Source organism: Hemiscyllium ocellatum, chromosome 24 (genome assembly GCF_020745735.1).
Source record: "Hemiscyllium ocellatum isolate sHemOce1 chromosome 24, sHemOce1.pat.X.cur, whole genome shotgun sequence".
Lineage (NCBI taxonomy): Eukaryota > Metazoa > Chordata > Chondrichthyes > Orectolobiformes > Hemiscylliidae > Hemiscyllium > Hemiscyllium ocellatum.
The window spans coordinates 25312282-25335469 of NC_083424.1; the positions used below are offsets into that span (position 1 = coordinate 25312282).

At 38.9% G+C, this 23188-nt stretch overlaps 1 protein-coding gene across 2 annotated transcripts in view; it reads left to right on the plus strand.

The window, feature by feature from the left end:
* LOC132827108 (E3 ubiquitin-protein ligase DTX1-like) overlaps window positions 1-13516 on the plus strand; it is a 259409-nt gene extending 245893 nt beyond the window's left edge. Inside the window, exons 7-9 of one of the 2 annotated variants that reach the window (XM_060843595.1) lie at window positions 5087-5248; window positions 6492-6581; window positions 7689-13516. In XM_060843595.1, the coding sequence (XP_060699578.1) occupies window positions 5087-5248; window positions 6492-6581; window positions 7689-7913 (477 nt within the window). In that variant the 3' untranslated portion in view covers window positions 7914-13516. Of the gene's footprint in view, window positions 1-5086; window positions 5292-6491; window positions 6582-7688 lie in introns of those variants that run through there. The other variant, XM_060843596.1, reaches the window with a different exon arrangement.
* Window positions 13517-23188: the final 9672 nt, after the last annotated feature.

Sequence of the window (23188 nt, forward strand, 5' to 3'; positions counted from 1 at the left end):
ATTCCAGATCATCAACTCTGATCCGGAGTTCTTCCAGCAACCAACACTTGCTGCAGATGTGGTCATTGCCGTTCACAATGGGATCAGCCAGCTCCCACATCATATAGCTACAGCACATCACCTGCCCAGCCATCTCTGCTTAGTATGATTGACATCGAGTCATAGAAATGTTCAGCATGGAAACAGACCCTTCAGTCCAACCTGTCCATGCTGACCAGATATCCCAACCCAATCTCGTCCCACCTGCTAGCACCCTGCCCATATCCCTCCAAACTCTTCCTATTTACATACCCATCCAAATGCCTCTTAAAATGTTGCAATTGTACCAGCCTCCTCCGTTTACTCTGGCAGCTCATTCTATACATGTACCACCCTCTGCGTGAAAAGGTTGCCCCTTAGGTCTCTTTTATATCTTTCCCCTCTCATCCTAAACCTATGCCCTCTAGTTCTGGACTCCCCCACCTCTGGGAAGAGACTTTGTCTATTTATCCTATCCATGCCCCTCTGATTTTATAAACCTCAATCAGGTCACCCCTCAGCTTCCAACGCTGCAGGGAAAACAGCCCCAGCCTGTTCAGCCTCTCCCTATAGCTCAAATCCTCCAACCCTGGCAACATCCTTGCAAATCTTTTCTGAACCCTTTCAATTTTCACAATATCTTTCTGATAGGAAGGAGATCAGAATTGCACGTAACATTCTAACAGTGGCCTAACCAATGTCCTGTACAGCTGCAACATGACCTCCCAACTCCTATACTCAATACTCTGACCAATAAATAAAAGCATACCAAACGCCTTCTTCACTATCCTATCTACCTGCAACTCCACTTTCAAGGAGCTATGAACCTGCATTCCAAGGTCTCAGTTCAGCAACATTCCATAGGACTTTACATTAAGTGTTTAAGTCTTGCTAAGTTTTGCTAAGATATACAGTTGTCAACTTGAAGAATTAGCTTTCTTGTCCCTCTCCAGATGCTGCAAAACCTGTTAAAAGTTTTCAGCCTTTTCTGATTTTACCCCCCCCCCCCCCCCCCCACCAGGTAAACTTAATTTGAGAGAACATATTAAAATAGAACCAGGTAAAGAGTTTGTTTTGAGTCTGTGGAGTCTCACCCACCAGGAGCTGACAGCACAGCAGTATCAACATCACATTTGTTAATTGGCCAGATTGTGGATGAAGGAGCATTTTTATATCAATTACGGGCGATGGTTTTTATTTTCAAACCTTTGGCCAAGTTACATTAAAAAGAAAAAGAACTTTTTTGAATGGAGTGGGGCAGTGATTTATAACTTTACATATCTAAGACCTGCACAGGAATTCTCCGCAGACTGACAAATGGCAACTTCTCCCTTTGCTGACTTTCATTGTTAAAAGTTTAGCACAAGGACTACAGCAGTTCAGGAAGACAGCTCACCACCACCTTCTCGATGATAACAAGAGACAGACAGTAAATGCTGGCACAACTAGCAATGCCTATGTCCAGCGAGTGAATACATTTTTTAACAAGTTTATATGAACCAGGCCTGTTTCACCCAGTTTTTAATGGAAGATCAACCAACAAGTTAAAAAAATGTGAAATTTGCACAACTAGTCCATCTTGTGTTGACAGGGACCAGATTTGGGAACTGAAGTTCTGAGTGGTGCAGCAGAGAAAATAAGAAACAGGAACTGGAATTGGGAAACCATCTGCCCTTTTGAATATGCTTCCTCCTCCCCCCACCAGCTGATCTCTTGTTTTCACTACAACATTTGTGCATTTTCCACATATCCTGTAATTTACTTAACATCCTAAAATCTATGAATATACATGACAACTGAACATCTTCCGAACCTGTCCTACTGCCCATCACTAAATAACCAGTCAATGTGCTGTCTATTTTCAGAGTGAAGGGTAGAGACAAAGGGCCATATTCTCATTTGGCCATCAAGGGGTTGGATGTGGGAGACATCAGGCATGAGTGATTTTGAAAATAAGACTCTTGGACAGTGTATCTCTTTCTAATGTTTCCACAGTGTGTTGCTATTTTTATAGTCACGCTGGGTGGGGTAGAACCAGCAACTTGTTCATTGTTACATGAAGTAATTGTTCCAAAGGGGTTAATGGTCACATTTACATAGGCTCCACCCATTCTATTGATGACTCTCACACTGAGTGCAGATTGTTGCTTCAGAGGGAGTGAGTGAATCTGTACAAGATCCCCAAAGTCCTGCTAATTGTGCCTGACTGAACGTAATTGTAATTATTGCTTTCATGCAATGAATCATCTTGTTATCTATAAACAGTGTCTTTTCTGTAGATACTCTATCACTAACCAGGCAGGTCCATGACAAAGAATAATTGGTAGCAGCAAATTCCCAACAATTCTTTCCATATACTGGTCAAGGTGGCAAATACCACCAGGTGCAGGAGTGGTCATCTGGGAAAATACTAGCTTCACTTCCAGTTATCTGATGATTGAACAGCTTTTTAATAACCTGGGGAGGGCCACCACTCAAAATGGTGAGTGTGAAGAGCAGACAACAATTGGGAACACTGAAATGAGCCATAATGAGATACTGCTGCTGAGTTAAGTTGCTGAAAAAGAGGGTATTGAAACCAAGGTGCTGAAGTTACTGGCTCTTCAGTGGAGGAAGTCAGGGACTTTGTGATGAACGGTTGGTCATCAGTATCCACTGAGAGACTGCTGTTACTCTGCTCCCCTATCTGCTCCAAATTGCAAGACTGTAGGAAGCCCAGTTGCAGCTCTCTTTGGGACGTTCCCTGCAGAGCTGGTTCCCAGCTGCATGCAGCATCAGTGACATTGAGCTTCCCTTCAGCCCAGTCAAGAGTTTTCAAACTGCCTCACATCTAGGATTCAATGTTCTGGAGGGGATGTATGGGTTGGAGGGTTTGTAACGAACCCTGAACTACTGAAAAAGGAAGTAACTTCTGAGCCAGTGTATGTGGTGTTAGAACAATATTTGTTCAATAATTGTAAATTTCTACTTGTATTTTACACCCCTGTGAAAGTACTCATTTTAATTAATAAACATGTGTTCAGTGTAGCTTGGAACATGGCAATGTATAACAACCTCAGCTATCCGAACATCAATTATCCGAATTTCAGATTATCCGAATAAGATCACAAGGTCTCATCAATCGTTCTGAACTCTATATAAAAGCACACACTATGAGAGAGACGCTTACCCACAATCTCACACAGGACATCCACCAGGACAAAACTACTCTTTTGTAATCGCACATTAACAACAACAGCAAACAACACACACAACAAACTGAGCCTCAGCCTGAATTTCCAGTTCTTCCAATCCTGATCTGCAATGCCACATGAACTAATGTTGGATTTCCTCCCCCCGCCAGTTGCTTGTGCTCTCCTCGCCCTGTGTGTGTGTCTGTCTGTCTGTCACTCTCCCTCTCTCTCTCTCTCTCTGCTGGTAACATTCGCCGGGTGTGTGGTGCCGTGGCTGAAATTCGCCTGTTGCAACTCAACAGACATTTGCTTTATCGTTGCTAGTGGAACCGACTTGCTTTGGCCTCTACCTCTGTGTGTGTGTGCGCGCGCGCGCGCACACACACACACACACACACACCTGCATGAATGAATTAATTAACTTTAGTTTGCTCTTGTCCTGATCCAAAATGTTGAGGAGATTAAAGAAATCTGATGACAGTCGCTGCTCAGGACTTGGCACAAACACAGGATGCTCCTGAGTGGACAGAAAGTTCAGTTTGCATGTTCAGTATGGCTTCCTATGTTTATGATCAGATCAGTTACCCCAGCAAAATACTCCCCGCCTGTCTCATTTGGATAATTGAGGTTGCTCTGTATTACTGTAGGCTATTTCAGCACAAGTATTGAGAAGATGACATTGAGGCAAGGTTAATAAATTTCAGGTAGTTTTAAGATAACAAAGATATTCTTTACCATATTCTGTGATGTTATTTCAATTGTGGTTACTTGTAACATGTTCAAATATTGGACTGTTAATGCAGCCTCAAAATGCATTAATCATCACTGTATACTTGTCACATTTTGCCACTTTGTCTAAGTCAAGTTAGATAGTCATGATTTGAGAAACAGTCACATTTGAGTTCACAGCAAGTCAGTGTGTTCACATGGTGCTCACAATCCATTCTTCAGATGTGGTGTTAATAGTGTTGAGCTGGGGGAGGGACACCCTAGTGATGTGGCTAAAGACTGCTCACTCCCTACGGAGGCTTTTCATGATGGTCAGACTGTTATTGCAGCTTCTCATAAGTAAAACTATGAGTGTAAATTCAAGTCCCATTGCCATTAGCACATCAGACAGCTGGAAACTGTGGCACATTTCACCCGGAGTTGAGCTTCACACAGCACAGTGGAATAGTGGATGTCATTGAATAGTGAGTTTGAAGTAATCACCAAAGCAGATTTCAGGGCAGAAGGTTGTTTCGCAATCATAACTCCAAAGATGGAAGGCTACTGAACACAATCCATCTTGATCATTGAGGCTAGTTGTTTCATCCACAACTAAGCCGCCACTCTCATCTAGAGAAGTATCGATTAGATTCCCTACAGTGTGGAAACAGGCCCAACAAGTCCACAATGACCCCCCCCCCCCCAAAGAGTAACCCACCCAGACCCATTCCCCTACATTTACCCCTGACTGATGCACCCAACTTGCACATCCTTGAACACTATAGGTAATTAATTAATTAATTCACCTGACCTGCACATCTTTGGATTGTGCAAGGAAACAAGCACCCAGAAGAAACCCACGCAAACACAGGAAGAATGTGCAAACTCCACAAACAGTCACCCAAGGCAGGGATCGAACCCAGGTCCCTGGTGCTGTGAGACAGCAGTGCTAACTGCTGAGCCACTGTGCCACCCTACATCGTGGGAAAGAGACTGAAAGTAGTAAAACTGAATGTTAAGAATGTAATGATACAGTGTTAGATGAAAATAGCCATAGTATTGTATAAAGGAAATTTATTCAAAAATCTTACAGACCTTTATAATACAACGTAGTATTAACTTACATAAAACCTTGGAGTTGCAAGAATATTGAAGATCATTAAGTTATTGTAATTTCTCTTCTTTAGGATGGCAGCCTGCAGTGCCCGACTTGCAAGGCCATTTATGGGGAGAAAACTGGAACACAGCCACCCGGGAAGATGGAGTATCATGTGATCCCACACTCACTGCCTGGATACCCAGAATTCAAAACTATTCGCATTGTCTATGACATCCCAGCAGGACTACAAGTGAATGCTTCTAACAATTTCATATCTTTTTAGGATCACTTGAGTAACTATTATCTTTTTACTGCAAATATAGTTCAGAGAGAATTTAAATTACTCATTTCTGTTGAAAAAGTGAAAAAAATGTGATTTTTGCACAGATTGCACGCTATCACCACAGCACTGTGCAAATATAATCCTTATCTGGCGGTGAAAATTAGAACACTCAGTCTTTTAAAGCTAGAATTCAGAACCAGTAAAAGCCTATGGGGACAATGTATTGGTATTGAAATTAATATATAATATTTTAAAACTCTCTATACCATGCGTATTTTGAGTATCAATTACTTTGTTTATGCACAAAGGAGAAATGACTTGTATTTCTTTGAAGAGAAACAATCATTTGTACAATCTAATGTCTTTAGCAGTTCAGTAGACATGTGGTGCATATCAAACAAAGTTAATCAGATAACGAAAACAGCCTGTGGAATATGGCATGTTCGACAGGGAAAATTCCATCATTCCACCCTCAAATAAGTTGGAATGCAGAAACCAGATCGCAACAGGGAATATGTTCCATGCAAAAGAAAAAATATTGCATGAAAATATATTTACTGTTTAGTAGTTTTAATTGTGCAAGATGAGAAACACAACAAAGAGGTGGTATTTATAAAAAGAACTAAATTTTCAGAGGTATTAAGCTGTTGTAGATTTAGAGTTGACAGTAAAGAGAGAGATTATTGTGAAGCAATCTATTCTAAAGTTTTGGAGATGAATAAAAATGGGACATTAAAAAGGAGGATGAAGGATTGTAAGGAAGCTTTTTTCCCCACAGTTAGTGTCTGATGTCTGCTGTGAAGGAGGTAGGGGAAATTCTCAGAGGTCAGGGAAATGGTCAGGATGTGCTTGGTGAAGGAGGGAAGCAGTGTAGAGATGAGGGTGGACAAAGCCGATAGTTTTGGATGAAGGGAGAATCAAAAGTTCAGATTAAGTAGGCAAGGCGTGGTATAGAAATAATTGCAGGTGGCTTGGGTTTGGAAACAAACTGCTCACATTTGAAGCAACACAATCCAAGTTATTTTGCTGTACCTTGTTTTGTAAACAATGGGCAGCATGGAGCTAACTTTCAATGCACAGTGTTAGAGGATAAAGCTCCCCAGTGGGTATTTAAACGTGTTTAACTGTCTTAGTACTTGTGTGAAACTATGATTCATTAGTCAATCCATCTGTCACATTTCTCTCAATTTTTGTTTAAAATTGTGTGTAGGGTATTGAACATCCCAATCAAGGAAAGAAGTTCACAGCCAGAGGCTTTCCACGACACTGCTATCTGCCTGATAATGAGAAAGGCCGCAAGGTAAGGTTTATATTTACACACATCTGTACTTACACCCCCAAAACAAAACCCCAACTTGGAATCTTGTATAAGAGCTAGTCATTTATAGTATTGAAAAGACGGTTGAGTTAAAATCTTGACCAGCTGCACACTTCACAAACGTTCTGACAGCAAGTTTTAAATTCCTTTGGACTCCTGAATTTGGACATTTTACATTTGTAATGGAAGTAGATAATTTTTCCTCAAAGGTACAATAGCTTCCTGAGCAGAAGATTTGCCTAACTGGAGGTTACATGAATTAAAGACAATGATGAGCAAAAACCTCATCTAAAACCTTAAGAAGAGCCTCAGATCAGATATTAGTTCTCAGTTCAGATCATAGATCAATCTTAGTTGAGGATACCAAATGGAATTATCCAAATTCTGCTGGCTGTTCCATATTTCTTGCACCCTTAAAATTTGCTCTGGACATGCAGATATTTCAGTCAGTCAGTTCAGGCATGTTTTGACACATCATTGGAGCAGAGTGAGACTTGCATCCTGGTCTCCTGACTTTAGAGGTGGGACACTACCATTGCACCGTAAGAGCCATTGCCCTAGGCTATTATTATCCACTCCTTTGTCTGTCCGTAAAACTGTTTTTCTCTCTCTTTGGGCTCCACTTCCACCTATCACTTACGTCCTTACCCTCTCCCCCATCCTATCTTCTGCACAAAAAAAACTTTCTCCAAGCTACCATCACTTCTGAGAAAGGGTTACTGGACCTGAAACATTAACTCTGATTTCTCTCTACAGATGCTGCCAGATGTGCTGAGCTTTTCCAGCGATTTCTGTTTTTGTCTTTAGAAGTGCAAGCTATTAAGGGCACTTTCAAGGCACTTTGGGTCTATTGAATGACAAAGGAAATTATTTCTCTCTTGAACTGCAGAGTGACAGAAATAGTGCATGCAATGGTTTTGGGGACATGGATTCAAATCCCATAGTGAAATTTGAAACCATTAAAATTTGGTATTTAAACAAGTCTCATGGTGACCATGTAACCAATGTGAAATGTCATAAATACTTAGCTGGTTCACCTTTAGGGAAAGAAGCCTGCTTCCTTTCTAATCTTTAATTTTCACTTACTAGATCCTGAAGCTCTTGATTGTGGCATGGGATCGCAGGTTGATTTTTACCATTGGAACATCCAACACCACTGGAGAAACGGATACTGTAGTATGGAATGAAATCCATCATAAAACAGAGTTTGGATCAAATTTAACTGGACACGGCTACCCAGATCCTAACTATTTGGAAAATGTCCTTGCAGAGCTGTCTGCCCAAGGAGTCGTGGAAGACTGCATAAAGGACTGAGAAGAGGACTTGAAGAACTAATCAATAAGATTTTTGGACACAGAGTATCTTACCCTGCAAAGTACATTACTAGGGTTTAAATATGCTTTGCTTTACTGCCTTGACCACTACTTTGTTAATGCCAGTTCAGGCTAGTTAAAACCAGACTGTGTTGGCCTGATTCAGTTTACTGGTGGCAAATTACAGTGATATACTGTGCAAGTTTGTGTCTGTTATTCCTTATGGAAAGACCTCCACAATATTAACAATTAGAGACAGTTAAAACAAGAGAAAGCGAGGGCTGTTGCGCCGACAGTTAATTGCACTGGTCATTCCTTTAAATAAGAACAGAAATGTTTTCCATTTGATTGAATCATACACAGTGCACCTTCTGCTATAACGTAGCTAACTGTGCACAGAGGCAAAAAAAAAGCGTCTGTTTAGTTGTCGGAATGCTGGCATCAGTCAACATGTCGCTTCCTAGAAATCATAAAGCCGTACGTGAAACATGCAGCATTTTCGTAAATAACCTGTGTACATCTCTCAGGGATGTCAGTCTTTTTGCTTGAGTGTGTCTCTGTAAATAATGTACAGTGGACAGAAGAAAGCAGAAAGTAGCTTTGCACGTGAAAACTGTATGGCTTAAAAAGTGCCCATTTTATCTTATTTTACCATACGGACAGCAAAATCATAGAGCATTTTAAAACCATTTTGACTAAGGTGGTTTAAATTTAAAGACACTGCTTATCAAGCGTTGTTCAGAAATAAATAAGGGCTTGTTCTGTGTTAAAATCTGTCTCGTTACACCATTAGTCCAGCTAACTATTAGTGTCCTGGTAGCCCACGTTGCATGTCAGTAACAATTAATACATATGTCCTCAGTCGAGGTTGTTTATTTAAAGTTAACTTTTGTAACTTTAGATGTTGCTATACTTCGTAGCCAAGTATGTCACAGTCTTAACTGCATCAATTACGTCTACTGTGTTTTGTAGACTATTATGTCAATGAAATTGGCAGTGAATGTACCAGAGGCCGAGACATTTCCTTTTCATTAATGTGGATTTTTCTGTTTTTAATTTTAAAACAATGACTCCAGTTCCACATGCAACTCAATGTACGTACTTAGCTGTCAGATTATGTGAAAAGATTACTTCACAGTAGGGGGTGATGGTGGTGTGGGGGCAGCAGGGAGTCCTGGGATGTTGCTTTTAAGAGGATCTCAAAAGACACAACAGCTATACAATCCAGCCCAACGGCAGACATTGGAAAGTACTGGTGCCAAATACAGTCACTTGATCAGAAAATGGATGCGTACTGACATTTGGGATGGATTCTTCTGTCAGACCGAGGTAGTGTAGAGTGGAATGTTACAGAGCTATGAACAGTTTACAAATGGCAATAGCTATGGAAGTGTTCAATATTATTCTGATACAGCTGTCAAATCCATTGTGTTCACAGTCATCGCTGGTGAACGTAATGTACACCAAATGCTGTTTCTGCAAGTTACATTCTCGTTGCTGGCTTGTTTGACATTCAAATATGAAATCTATTGCCCAAAAAAAAAATTGAAGGGAAAGTAAATGATCTTAGTAGAGGTTATTGACATTTCCATTGAGGTTAAGAGTCACAGTAGCTCAAAGGTGAGTAACATGTACTCAATAGCCTAGGTGTTTTGAAGGATGCTGGGTAAAATGGCAATCTCTCCTGAATTAAGACAATTTTTGAAAAAAAATGACAATTGCTTTGTTGATAAAAATGTGCAAGCAAAACAAAGAAACATTTAATTCCTAAAGTGAAAAGAGATGTTGGAGAGTTTCTAGTAAGCACACTAATCTTGAAACTAAATGACAAAGAGTTTTTTATTAATTTAAATAGTTGCTCAATAATTTTCACCTGTAGGCAAAAGTGGAGCTGCTCAATCTGTTCTCACAGCAAACCCCTGTCTGCTAGAGAATGATGTCCTCATGTTCTATTCTGATGACACCATTATAATCTTTGTCACACCCAAGAAGTGCCATAGAAATGCACTAAAAGACCAGCAAATTCACTGCATTTGATTCTGCACATATGTCTGAAACCATAAAAACTGTTAACTGCACGTATGCTAAATTTACCAGAGAAATCAATCTGGCAGCATTAGAATCAGCAGTGGTTGGTGCCAATGGAACTACAAGCAATATTGCATATAACAGATTTTGGAACATTCACTTTTATATGGAAACAAAGACATTAACAAAGCAAGTGTAAATAGCATATTGAATCCAGTGTATTTTACAAAGTAGAAGGGCAATACCCATTATATAGACCTAGGCAGGTTCAATTTAAAAGGTATTAAATTGAGCACATATAATCAAAGCAATCCCAGTGGTATTGGAAAGTACAAGGTATTTTGGTTAACTCACATTTTGAAGGTTAAATATAAATCACTGTTATTTTAGAACCTTAAATCTGAAGATGTTAAGTTAGAAAGTGTGACAAATGATTTATTTTGTTATTATATTTACATAACAAGTTGAAATTGAGTCAGTGATGAGGCCTATTACAAAGTTGGCAATATCTCTTCTACTCAAGTGACCAATGGGCTATGAATTTAAATTCTCCTTTCTACTTTTGTGAGGAACAGCCAATGATTAGGCTAAATAGAGAAGATATTTATTAAAGGATTAAATTAATTAAAATTAGCCTTTAAAATAAAAAGCATAAAAATATAAGTCACCCATGTATTTTTTTTTAGATTCAAACAAATTATAGGTATATTTGCCAAGCAATTTAATGAATTTCATTTCTGATGATAAGAAGTAATACATTTGTGAAGAGGGGTCTTATAATTGTCAGCACTTTGTAAGCCTAAATAAGTTCCACAAGACAAAAAGCATGCATAAAGGTCCCATCATTTGCAGAGGATTTCATTACATCCTAAACTTTAGCATTATTGTATGGCTCTCTCACAAATACTTCAAATATACATTGACACTGATGAGAATTAATCTGTTTGGTATACTAAAAGAGCAACTTTGTAAGAATGCAGAGAAAAAGGGAAAATGCTGGAAATCATCCAATGTGTGCCACTTTCTGTGGAGGCTGATGAAGATTATTGGTCCGAAAGGTAAAATTTGTTTCTCTCTGCACAGAGACTGCTTGAAATGCTGAGTATTTTCAGCATTTTCTGTTTCTTAGGTTTTCAGCATCATTAGTGCTTTGTTCTTGGTTTTTGTAAAGCGCAGATTCCAGCTTTGTTGTCTTTGGCTAGTTAATGTTGTTTTTCCCTGGGAAAGCAAGTTGTACTGGTCGTTGACACATAACACTAATTAAGAAATTGGGGAAAGACGTAGTTTGCTCTCGAGTGATGAATTATTCTTGTTGTTACCTTCCCAATTAGTACAGTGTCATCAATATTCCACTGAGCCTCTTGCCTGGAAGCTACTCACAATTTGCCAGGAATAACTTAGCAGTAAAACAGACAGAGCAGTAAGATGATAGGAAATTGTGGTTGATTTTCCATTAGTGCATTTTGTAAAACTCATTAATTTTCTAGTGTTACATTTTATTTGCCATTTTCTCTATCATTTTAGTCAGTGTTGTTTGACACAACTTGTTGCCACCTTGAAACTTTGCAGTGTAGATTCCTTAATTCCCTACCATCCCCATACGTTTGTGTTCAAAATCAAGGTGAGTTACTAAAACAAAAACCGAAAGAATTGCAGATGCTAGAAATCAGAAACAAAAACTTGCAACAGCTCAGCAGGTCAGGCAGCATCAGTGGAGAGAAATTAGAGTTAATGTTTCGGGTCCAGTGACCCTTCCTCAGAACACGAAAAATGAACTTAAGTAACGCTGAGATAAACAGCCAATCAGCAATTTGTAAAATTTCAGACCTAGCATCAGTCTGCAGTATTCAATCAGCCTTGATCAAATTGAATGTCATGGGGAGCTCAATGGCTTCTTCCTATTCCAATACTAGCATCCATTGGCCTAATCTTAAACCAACGAACTGTGCAGAAAAGCCACAGGATAAGGTGGAACATTGTTGCTAAATCAATGTTGACTTCAATATAAAGTCAACCAAGGTGTGAAATGTGTTGAATCAGACATTGTCAGTTAACTAAAGGATAGATGGATTCAAAATTACCGCTATGTGACTGTGTAGGATAATGGTCATGGATGTAACATTGAGTTCAACTTTAGTCACAAATGTTTCATTTTAGGAAAATTGTTGTGAAATAAAAGTTAATTATGTTGAAAGGAAAATGATAAATCAAAGGTAGCTGGAAGGAAAGAAACAGAAAATCAGGATTGAAATGTAGCCATTCACTTCGATCTTTACATTTGTCACATTAAAGTGAAAGACAATAAACACAAAGTTGGAAGCCTTTGCCTTTGGAACACATTTTGTCAGAAGTTCCAGATTTTTAAATGGGGCCTAGTTTCTGGAGAAGGTCTTAGATCTTCAGCCTTCTTTACAACTCCCACGTTTTTCGTTTTCTTGCGAGCAAACAAGAAAACCAACAGGACTCTTAACAGTCTGATATAGTGCCATTGTAGCTAAACATAGATACTGTCACATTTATTGCCTGCATATATTTGCCTTACGTGGCATAGCTATTGTAAATGGCATTGGGAGTTCTAGGCTATTTCAATAACCAGGCAAGTGTTTCTCACAAATCTGGTTGCTGCACAACCCTTATAAGAAAGGGAGCTTTAAAGATCCAGGCAGAAATTACTGCTATGATTATAGATTATGTGACATGGCTACTCTTTAATCAACAGTACAAAAATATTCTCTAGAAATGAAGAAAAGTATGTCAAAATTTGAAATGGGAATGAATAGCATAAAATAAAGACTTTAATTCAACATAAACTTACAAAGCCACTCGATGTGGATTCAATGAATCACAGCTTATATGATTTATTCATCCAGAGAAATCTGGTTGGAGCCCTTGAGCCAAGTGTAAATGTTTTTACTGTTACTTTAATAAACTGAACTTTATACTCAATATGTGAACAACAATGTTAAATATCACACTTGTTTTGATGCCATTGAGACATTTATGATATATTTTACACTTTGAAGGAAACAATGCATCCTAGGTTCTAAATAAGATATCAAATATGAGTAGCATTATAAAAAGACAAGTTTATTGAAGTGGGTTCAAATAACTAGTCAATATATCCATGCAATATATTTTTAAATTATGTTAAAATGAAAGTGTTCCTTGAAGAATAATGGGTGCCCTAAGCATATTGCTGTGAGGTACATTAAAAATTTCACTGAATTTGAATGCCGAACATCTAACTTTAAACTCAGCCACTTCGGATTTTGTGGAGATAAACCCTATCTGATTCATATATAACTCCAGATTATGTAAAGTGCTTCACATTTGAAAAGAATGAGACATGTAAATATTTGTGTCCTGTTCTAGTTTTGAGGAGAGATTGCCTTGGGGGAAATGTGATGTGTTGTGTTATATTTCATGCAATCTGCACAATATTGATGTAGATTTTGATACTGCAAAATGCGATATGGATCACGGATTCTTTCTTCCATGACTATGTCTTGTGTTGTTATTTACTCACCAGCTCATCTTGAATTTATGTAATGAACTCATACAATATGTATAAACTATTGGATAGTATTGGATTTGCTTGTAACTGTTAGTTATAAATAATGAATAAACTTTATTTGGAAGATAAGATTTTACAGTTGCCAGGTTTTATTTTAAAAAAAGGCTTTTCCACCACAATTTCTTTGCTGAAGAAATTCTTATTCTAGAAATGATATAATTGGATCCCCCAGGAGAACATTATGATGAATTGATCCTTTTCACAGTGTTTGAGTCATTTGAATTTATTTTCTGAAGAAAAAAGCCAGAATAATGATAGTGTGAATTACTGTGTAACTATCAGATTGACGTCCCTCTTGCTGCATTAACCTGATGCTGATGTTTGAAATTTCAAGGGATCTCTTAGAGATGACAAGTTGTATTTTTCTTGAAATAGGATGGAAAATTATTTAAGCAGATTCTGCAGTCACTTTTAACTTAATTTCAAAGTGGAGTTCCAGATGTGTAGATTTTGTCTTTCTGCAACTTGAGAAGCAACCAAGTTAGATGATAGCAAATTAGCACTATACTTGTTCTGATAGTGGCAACCATTCCAAATTAGAGTCAGAGATGAGCTGCTTGCCACAATATACTGTACAGGTATGATTCACTTTCCTATTTTCACTTGCAGGTATCTCATCTGCTGATGACTTGAGTCAGGTGACACAGAGGGATCAATAGCAGTCAAATTGATTATTTAAATGATGCCACTGAGAAAGGTTATACGATCGTAATATGATAAATGCAAGAATGAATTCTGTACTTGAACATGAGACATAAACAATAAGTGTCCGCTGGAAAAAGGCAGAAAGGGAAATGGGTATATTTCATAAATATGTACTGAATATTCAAGTAATATGTTTTCAACAGAGCTAATCAGTTGTTAACCTGTTTCCCTCAGGTATTTGGTGTTAAGCTTTAGTGATCAGTACAAGTCACTGTTAAGGCTGCATTTAAATTCTTAAGAGAATTCCAACCTTCAGAAAGAGGAATGCATCAAGTGTATTAGTGGGAGAACATGGATGGATTATCAAGAGGTTGAGAATCTAAATTAGAAAAAAAAAATGTTGCCAAAATGAATTTTTGGAGAAAAACAAACCATTGGTATAATGATGTCAGACATAGCTGAAAGGGAAGCATAATGTAGAAATAAGCAGGTTATTAAATGTAAATTACAGGTGGAAACTTTTCACTTGAGTCGTGTGGCCAACAACAAGTTGGGTAAATACAGCGTAAAAGAAGTAAAATTAGCCACTCAATGTCTCGAAAAAAAGTCTAATTTTCTACTCAAGGTTTGCATGGTGAGTTCAAAATTTCACTAGTTAGTGGTAACTACCTTATTACCATGCATTTGCATTTCACTATTAGCTCACAACCATTTCTACGCATCTTCCAATTCTCCCCCTCTCCTGAGAAACAAGTTGGTGCCAATCCTTGAGGTGAAGGTCAGAGTGGTTAGCTGATGGCAGCCGCTTGCTGATTGCTTCTCCAGGCATGCATCCAAATCCATCTTCACCACAGTGTCCTCTTCCATCCTTTACCCAAACAAGTCAGCATTGGCAAACCACCAGCCTCAAAATATAGCTGCTTTTGGACCAATTCACACAAACACTGCAGCACTTCACTTTGGAGCTCACTTCTGCAAAGTCGCGTTGCACACAGTCACACATGCCAACCTCATACTTCCCCATCGGATGTGTCTTATGACTTTTGGCTTACTTTTTTAGAGTTCATTCACTTGTGCTAACTTGGAGACTGAAAATGTGTTGCTGGAAAAGCGCAGCAGGTCAGGCAGCATCCAAAGAGCAGGAGAATCGACATTTCAGGCATGAGCCCTTCTTCAGGAATGAGTCCTTTCCTCATTCCTGAAGAAGGGCTCATGCCCGAAACGTCGATTCTCCTGCTCTTTGGATGCTGCCTGACCTGCGCTTTTCCAGCAACACATTTTCAGCTCTGATCTCCAGCATCTGCAGTCCTCACTTTCTCCTCCTTTCTATCTTGGAGGCTGCCAGCCTTCATGGCTTGTATTGCCTTTCAAAGGGGAAGGGTAGCAGCTTATCACGTTTCAGAGCACTGTACAGGCGAGCAAGTGGACACTTTGCTGTATGTCACCCTGCTATGCCACTGTCACACTTACAGCCTATGCCAGCAATTTACATTGGCAAACACATTGTGTGTCCTTCAAACAAATGGCCGTGTGTAGAAGTAAAAGGAGACAAGTCCCCGTGGTCTTTTAAGGGGTACTGCCAGTGTAAATATTAGCTATTATAAAATACAAGATAGCCATTATTAAATACAAGAGTCTAAAAAGTAGCACAATGGCTGTGGGTTAGCACTGCTGCATCACAATGTCAGGAACCTGGGTTCAATTCCTGAAGTTTGCACATTCTCCTCATGTCCGTACGGGTTTCCTCCCGCAGTCCAAAGATGTGCAGGTTAGTTGGATTGGCTATGTAAATTGCCCAGAGTGTTTCAAAATGTGCAGGTAAGGTGGGTTAGCCATGGGAAAGTACAGGGTTACAGGGATTGGGTAGGGGTTGAATCTGAGTGGGATGTTGTTCGGAGGGTCATTGTGGGCTGAATGGCCTACTTCCATACTCTCGGGATTCTATGAAATTCACACTTTGAATGAGAGCTATATTTCAGTTAATGATATTAACAAAGGACTCGAACCATTCCAGTCCAGGGGGGTTAGCTACAGTCCATCCTGCAGGTCAGGTGTAATCATTCAGGGATTGCAGCTAAGTTAGTTGGGCTAATTTAGTCCTGGGGTGGGCTAATATTTACTGTAATGAAACAAAGGGAGGGACTGAGTATGATGAAAGTAATGATGCATGAGCAGGAGAAATAAGAAAAGAATAGGCAATGCAGAGTGTAGGAAGGGCTCATAGTTTCAGAGGATGAATTGGGTGTGAGACAGAGTAGACCTGATGCATACAATAATGGAAGCCGGAGTCTGAGCTTTGGTAACAGTGGTGTGCGGTGGCAGAGTTAGAGTGTGTGGTGCTTGTATGAGTGTGATAGAGCATAGAGGAAATAGCTGCAGTTACCTTTGTGGAGAGCAGAAGATCACTAGCCCCTCTCCTGTGTTACTGTCCATTATGTTTCAGCTGGGCTATTATCTTGGTCCAGGCTGGCTGTGTCTGTTGACCTGGCCTCTTTTTGCTGATCATCAGGAAAACTCAAGGTCTTCTTAACCACTACCGTGTCCACCAGCACCTCCAAGTGCCTATCAGCAAGTCATGGTGTTAGATTCCCATTTTCTGGGCCCTGTCCTGGGTAATCATCGAATTCCCAACAGGGCAGATAGAGGCCATTCGGCCTGCACTGATCTTCCAAAGAGCATGCCATCCAGTCCCAACTAATAGTGGAGCCACAAAAGGGAGGCATTGCAGCATCTAAAAACAGTGTGCAACTGGGCTTTAAAACAATATAGTGCCAACAGTGTGAATATCACACAGCTGGCAACAGTAGGCACTGCCAAACCCACCTGCTGCATAATTTCCTGAGATGGGCATCAAAAAGGCCCATCACATAATTAATAAAATAAGGAGTTGACAATCACGTGAGAGGAGTTGATATGAGCCATGTGAACCAAGCTCCATTAATAACCATATGATAAAATATGGAATGTTTGGATCTGTTTCCAAAATAAATGACCACCATGAAATAATTAGCAAACTTCAAGCAAAGTAAAAGGTGTTACAATTTTGTTTCAGAAAAGATTGGCTTTTTTTTCGTATTTGCTGCTACATTGGACTAATCCATTAAACAAAAGTATTTAATACTATTATGAACTGGATTCAAGGTTATAAATTGATGTGAAGATATGTATGGTTGATTAATGCAGATTGTAGAGATTGATACAGGATTATGTAAGGATAATAGATGTCAAAGGACATTACACAAATTGATCATACAAATGTACTGTTTAAATATCTTCAAGTTACACAAGTTGAGGGGAGTCTGCTATTGGGCAATATACTGGAGGAACAGATGGGTCAAATGACATTTCTGTAAAGTATATGGAAGCAAATTACTGCAGATGCTGGAATCCATAAAAACCAAAAAATGTTGAAGATCACAGCAAGTCAGATAGCACCCATGGAGAGAGAGCACGCTAACATTGAGCATTGGTGACTCACCAGAACATCATCAAGATTCATCTAGACTCAAAACGTTAGTTTGCTTTCTCTCCATGGATGCTGTCTGACCCGCTGTGATCTCCAGTATTTTTTATTTTCTGGTAAGTATAGCATTTTATGATATTAGAAGTTAATCCTTATTTTGGAAATTCAGAACACTTTTTTAAAGATGTCCAATATTGCAATAATTTACAGATTAGACATTTCCTCAGATTAAATTGGTTTGCTGTTGCATCGTGACATTCAGTTTGAGAATAGTTGTCATCAACACTGATCAGAATATGGGCAGCGCCTTCCAGTCGTAAAGGCAGTGTGGCCCGTAGGAGCAAGGGGAATCTCATTCAGTCAAGTAGTACCACACCAGAACCCTGTCATTTGCCTGCTCCACTCGAACTAAGTTCTAGGTGGGAAGGCTAAAGCTGGACCTTCCTGCCCTGCTGTTAACTGAGGCCCTTAGGTTAAGATGCCAAGCAGGACACGAAAGAATCAAGCCACCAGACCAGTCCCTTGGTTGCCGGCTGATCTTAGATGGCCATTTTCCTGGCCTATTGGTGATGGAGTTCGTACCCTTACCATGTTGAGGGGCCATCAGTTGAGACATTCCAGCCTGGCTTTACAGGAAGAACGAAAGAGGCTGCAATAAAACCTGCCCCTGTAGCCTTTTTATCTGGGGTGAAGCATTCTCCATTGCTTGGGACATGCATGATTAGCCCCACTCCCCTCCCCAAGAAAGAAAATCCCAATGCTAGTCTTATTTTATATCCTTTTACCTTGATTTGGCAGCTATCCCAAATTGCATCCCATGGAACTATCCCGATATATTGTGTAACACTGCTGGGATCCCGATTGCTAAAAATTGCATTTTAAATGGAATAACATTGAGTCTTTCTGATGAAAGCAAGGTAGATATTTAATGGGAACTGCCTTTTGAGTCTGTTCTTTGTCTGACAAATGATATCCTAAATCTGTGGAAGCTCTGCACTCAAGCAAAATAAAGCAAAGCATTCTTGATAAAATGTGCTGTAATTGCTGCATCATTCTTTTCTGTTGTGTTCAGGGAAGGTACTGGTCAGTTGTATCAAGAGAACAAGCCCATGAAGCTCATTAGGAATAGCAATTAAAAGCATAATTTGCCTTGGGATCCTCTGGGATCCTCACACTGAGGAAAACAGGTGCTCATAATGAGGTGATTAAAGGTACATTGGTTAATTGAAAATCATGTAAACAACAAAACAGGTATGTTGGAGCATTTGTAAAAGCTCAGGGCTACAATTCAGAAGAGCTGGAGTGCGATTTGAATTTACCATTTTATTTAGGAAACCATGGTGTGACCTTGTTTGCATAAAGTATGGGGTAAACATGGGATATCAATGTTTTAGGAAAAATAAGGAAGGAACAGGAAATAAACATGGTTTTCATAGATAAGCCATGAAGGAGAGTCTCACCCACGTGATGTAACTCTGAGAACCTATAAATGTATACTGCATTACACTGATGTATGAGAAAGCTGAAATGAAATGGGCATATGCACCATTTTCTGAACATCTGCATCCATCTAACATCAACACACATGAGAAACTATTTTACAATATGCCTTTTTGAAAGGTTATAGTGGAAAGTGAGGTGGCCGTGTGCTGAGAGGAAGAAATAGAAGGCATTTTGGGAAATAATAACGTTGTAGTGACAACAGCAGCAATGAGATTGAGAATGCAAGTGTTCTATTGTGATGGGCAGGGACTGAAGCAGGAAGGGATGGATACTAGCAATCGATTTAAGTCTGGGCTTGTGGGACCAGGCAGTGACCAAAAGAGGTGCTCTTGCGACTTCATGTTAGCCTAAATATCTGTTAAATAAACTCAAATGTTTGTGTCAACAAATTTTCTCTGATATTAGTCTCTGACTATTTTAGATCTAATATGCATTTATACAATGTTGTATGTGGGTCTGAAAGAGGAGTGCTATATACACAACTTACTTTGATTATTCACATAGACTTATGGGCAAAACATCTCAGGATCTCAAAGCAGTGAGACTGAACATCCATTTCCTCCCCAAAGTCCCCATAACTCATCAGCAATTCTAATAACAATTCTATCTTTCTTGAATTTTGACTTTAAATCACCTTGGCTGATTTTCTCCACTTATCTTTAGAGATCAGAAATAAAATAATTTATGGATGTCTACGGATGCTGAATTCTTCTTTGAAAATGTAATCTTCCAAAGGTTTTACTGTACTGAGATTAACATAATTGTCAAAGACTTTTAGTACTTCTCCAGAAATATCTGTTGATTCTTTTATACTTTAGAGAGCAAAAACAGTATCAGATTTACACCCAACTACATTATCGTATATTTAATTGTTCAGCTTCAGATTTAATTCTAATTTGTTTGTTATTCTGTATTTTAAGAAATGCTTTCTCTTAACTGTCCAATTCGATGTTCTATTTGGCCATCTCTGCAACTAAACCTTTCTGGCAATGTTATGTCTGATAACATGTCATCCTAATGTGATCAGATATTCTCCTTGCTTTTCTTTTGCAGCAATAATAGTGCTGCCACTTTGTGTGGCTATACTGGAGGATTTAGTTATATTTTGTAGCCAAAGTAGAAAGTTCCATCCTTTTTCACTGATAAAATGGAAGATTTCTTTTTTTGTGCTTTCACTGGATGAATCCCTGGAGTTATTAAATAATTCCCTTTTCTTAATGGCTATACCAGATGAATCCATATTAATAAATAATGCTTGCTTTAATCATGGTTTTACAAAATGACTTGTTTTTTTGGAACATAAAGAAATGAGTCCTAGTTGTTTAATGATTTCTTCTGGATAATCCTTACTGCAGTAACGATTCCTGTTTGTTTAACTTTTTTTCTGGAATATTCCTGTTCCCCATACTTTGAAACAATGATTCACACCTTTAACACTTCGAATCACGTAGAGGGTAGGTGCATGTATGGAAGAAGCTGCCAGAAGCTGGTACAATTACAATATTTAAAATGCATCTGGATGGGTATAGAGGGATATGGGCAAGTGCTGGCAAATGGGACTAGATTACTTTAGGATATCTGGTTGGCATGAACAAGTTGGACCATTTTCTGTTTCTGTTTTTGTGGTGTACATCTCTATGACTGTATGAAGGATATCCCAGCCTTTCTGCATCTCCTAAGGTTCTTCTTCCATTAGACAATGGCTGCTCATGCTTCTAATCTGTCCCTTTGTCACTTTATTCCTGGCTTTGCAATGTCCATGTCAAAGACCTTGAGTTAAATAATTTTTGTGGATCTTCACTTTCCATGCCCCACAGTGCTCCCCTCCTTTGGTTCTCAATCTATGCTTTGCTTACATTTTAACTTTCTGCTTTTTAAAGAAATCCCTTCCCCACCAGTTGCTTTTCCCTCAAGTACATTTGTCATCATCGTATTGGATGTCATTATCTTTGTCATAAGGCACTCCCTCAGGAGAAAACCTTTTAGACCTGTACACATTTATACAATACGCCCAATGGACTTGTGAGCAGCACATGCTGCAACTCCAAGAGAAACTGAATATCTGGTCCTCCTCAAAGTCTCCATAACAGCATCCACCTGGTAACCTGTTGCTAACATCAAACAAACTTTATCTTAACTTCAAAGACTCTTTTGTTAGACCAGGTTTACCTCTACCACACTGGATCAAACAGCCCCTGTAGTTTCTGACAATTAAAGAAGATGGTGCCAAGGGCCTTCATCAAAAGCAGCTATTTGTACAGTAGAGTGAACTGCTATATCCATACAACTATCAGGACGTCTATAAAGCCAAGTCCAGCCTTCTGAGGCCAGGCTGAGGCACATTATTGGGATAAAATACGACATTCAATTTGAATCGTCTCTAATACAGATGCCAGGAGGGGAAGCTAGAAAGTCAGCCATTCCCCAGCGAACTCAACAGTTACATTTGAAAAACGTTACTAACTATTTATCCCAAATCCTCAAAATAGAGTGTTTTCAGAAAACTGGTCAGGGCTCGGAGTGAGATGCAAGTTTACTGCACTCCAACTATTACTGACATTCTCAGGCAACTCAAGCTTTGGAAAAATCTTTAAATGGTAAACAATTGATAGTGAACACCTTTGTGTTGCAGGCTGGAAGTCATTTGCTTTGTGGTACCTCTGACAATTGGCACAGCACAATGTATACAAAAGCACAATGGAATGGTTCCATCCACAAACTGACTGAGCAGTTGGGTCAGGCTCACTAAATTCACCATGTTAAAAACCACACAACACCAGGTTATAGTCCAACAGGTTTAATTGGAAGCACACTAGCTTTCAGAGCAACACTCCTTCATCAGGTGATAGTGCGTCGCTCCGAAAGCTAGTGTGCTTCCAATTAAACCTGTTGGAATATAACCTGATGTTGTGTGATTTTTAACTTTGTACACTCCAGTCCAACACCAGGATCTCCAAATCATAAATTCACCACAGTTACAAACAGTAACAGGAAGTGAGAATTAGATTTGTACTACACAAGGTACCAATGTGTATCAGTAACACCCAACTTTACCTTATTCGTTCCTAAAGGTTCACACTGAACACTACCTTTAACTGTCAGAAAACATTTGAAGGTTAGACTTTAGGTGTAAGCCATTTCACATCGGTACAAAATGCATAAGTGAAAACGAGAATAAAAAAAACCCTGCAGTTTGTAGCTCTGGAAACTATGAGAATTTAATGGAAATAGTTTCTAAGCTAATGACTATACTGTGTTTACAGTAATCATGAATTGTTTTTCTAGTTAATGATTGGATGAATTCCACTTTTCCTAAGCCTGAAGCTTACTTGAAGCACCCTATAGCAACACATTATCAGTCTATTTATAAACTGCTAATATGTGGACTCTCAGATTTTTAAATGTTTAGTACAAAATAAGTAATAATCTAAGCCATTGCCAAGGACAACCATCACTCAGGCTTTAATGCAGTGATTGCTTTTCATCTGCAAACTGTATATTTTTCATCATTTATTTACAAATTAAATTTCCAAGATTACCTGTAGTGGATGACAAGCTGGATTAATGGAGCTTTCTCTTTAAGAAGCTGATCTCATCTCTTTTATTGTTATCTGAAGTAAAATTACCAGAACGTCAGCACCTATTCCAGTCTTCACACAAACTCAGCAGGAACACACAGCAGGGAACTTGGAAAATATTGAAGATCGTATTCTATTAAAACTCATCCTTTGCTCATGCCAGTGAGGACAAAGAAAAAGGACTAATTTATATGAATTATCTTCACTGGAAATACACATTGTGCATTACACCATGGAGTGCATTGTTCAACTGTGGGACAACTCACATTGTACATCATTATTTAAGAATGCTTCATTCCATAAAGCAACAGGTTTTAAACTGATTATTAAAAGAAATCAGCGATTGTCTCCACAATAACATTAGATCTAAAAAAAAGCACAGGTTGCTTCTTTTGCTCTTAAGTTCTGTTTGCATTTTTACACCATCTTACTGTTGGCAATTTCTGAGAGAAGGGAAGACACAAATATAAAATCAAAATACCACG